This window comes from Parasteatoda tepidariorum, chromosome 9 (genome assembly GCF_043381705.1).
Source record: "Parasteatoda tepidariorum isolate YZ-2023 chromosome 9, CAS_Ptep_4.0, whole genome shotgun sequence".
In the NCBI taxonomy this organism is placed as follows: Eukaryota; Metazoa; Arthropoda; class Arachnida; order Araneae; family Theridiidae; genus Parasteatoda; species Parasteatoda tepidariorum.
The window spans coordinates 52,827,264-52,828,473 of NC_092212.1; the positions used below are offsets into that span (position 1 = coordinate 52,827,264).

General features: G+C 43.3%; 1 protein-coding gene across 1 annotated transcript; it reads right to left on the reverse strand.

Moving 5' to 3' along the window:
- Positions 1–234: 234 nt before the first annotated feature.
- On the reverse strand, positions 235–942 carry LOC122271114 (ATP-dependent DNA helicase PIF1-like). The gene has a single exon (XM_043051235.1). The coding sequence runs from the start codon at positions 940–942 to the stop codon at positions 235–237; it is 708 nt and encodes a 235-aa protein (XP_042907169.1).
- Positions 943–1,210: the final 268 nt, after the last annotated feature.

A 1,210-nucleotide genomic window follows, 5' to 3' on the forward strand; every position in this document is an offset into this window, starting at 1 on the left:
GTTTGTGGAAAGGGAACTATTCTATACAAAGGTAAAGTTTGAAAAGTCATAGGAAATAAAATGTAATTGACAACAAAAAATTATACAATTAAAGAAATGGTACAAAGTGAGCAGTGTAAAGATTGAAGTGTGTTGAAGTTCAATATTTTTGACAAATTTATTTAGAAAAACCAAACATATATACATACATAAGAAACATATTATAAACCTATAACAGCATAAACATAATAAACATTAATCATCGATTGCGAAGTCTTCCATGTTGTCCAGGTAGTTTCTTGTCGGAGAGGCAGGTGCGGCTGGTGAGTTTCTCTTGTTCAGGACTTCCTTCCATACGACGTTTCGGGTGTGGGTTGGATTCTCAGGAGGCAGCAGGACCTTCAACGCACTTTGACGCTTGACTCTTGAAAACGCGACGTAGAGCATTCCGTGCACGAAGACCGTCGTGAGGAGAAGCACGCCGACGAATTCGAATGTTTGGCCTTGTGACTTGTGTATCGTAATGGCGAATGCTGGAGTAACTGGGAATTGGTGCCGTTGCATAGTTGCGCCAAGCTGTGATTTGCTGGAGTCGAGCGTGATCCTTGGAAGGTGTACTTGTCGGCCTGCGTGTTCACCGGTGATGATCTTAGCCTTGATGATGTTGTTGCAAAGTTCGGTGACAATCAATCGTGTTCCGTTGCACATTCCTTCAGAGACGTCCAAGTTTCGGAGAAGCATGATGATGGCGTTCTTCTTGAGCTTCAGATTGTGTGGAGGCAAGTCGGCGATGTTGATCGAGTTCAGGAATTCAGGCGCGAATTGAATTCCCCCTTCATGTTGATCCTTTACCGAGTCGAAACTTGTGTATGTCTTCTCTTCGCCTGGAAGCATAGCGATAATCTGCTCGTTGATCTTGTCCTTATCGTCGTTCAATGGTGCAAGAATAGCGCGATTCTTCATTGCTTCGTAGTTCCCACTTCTGAGGCATGGTCCGAAGATTTCATCGATGAGGTTACCACCAGAGCGAATTTCTTCTGGGACTTCTATTTCGCCGAGTTCATTCACTTCGAGTTCCCCGTCGCCGAGNTACTAAGCCACCTCCATATTGTCGTTTGGGTAACACTTTTTGGTCTTTCTCAGATCATACCAAATATCCTATTTGATTCTTGAGTGGTTCTTTTTTACTCAAAAGTACCCCAAACCATTACTAAGCCACCTCCATATTGTC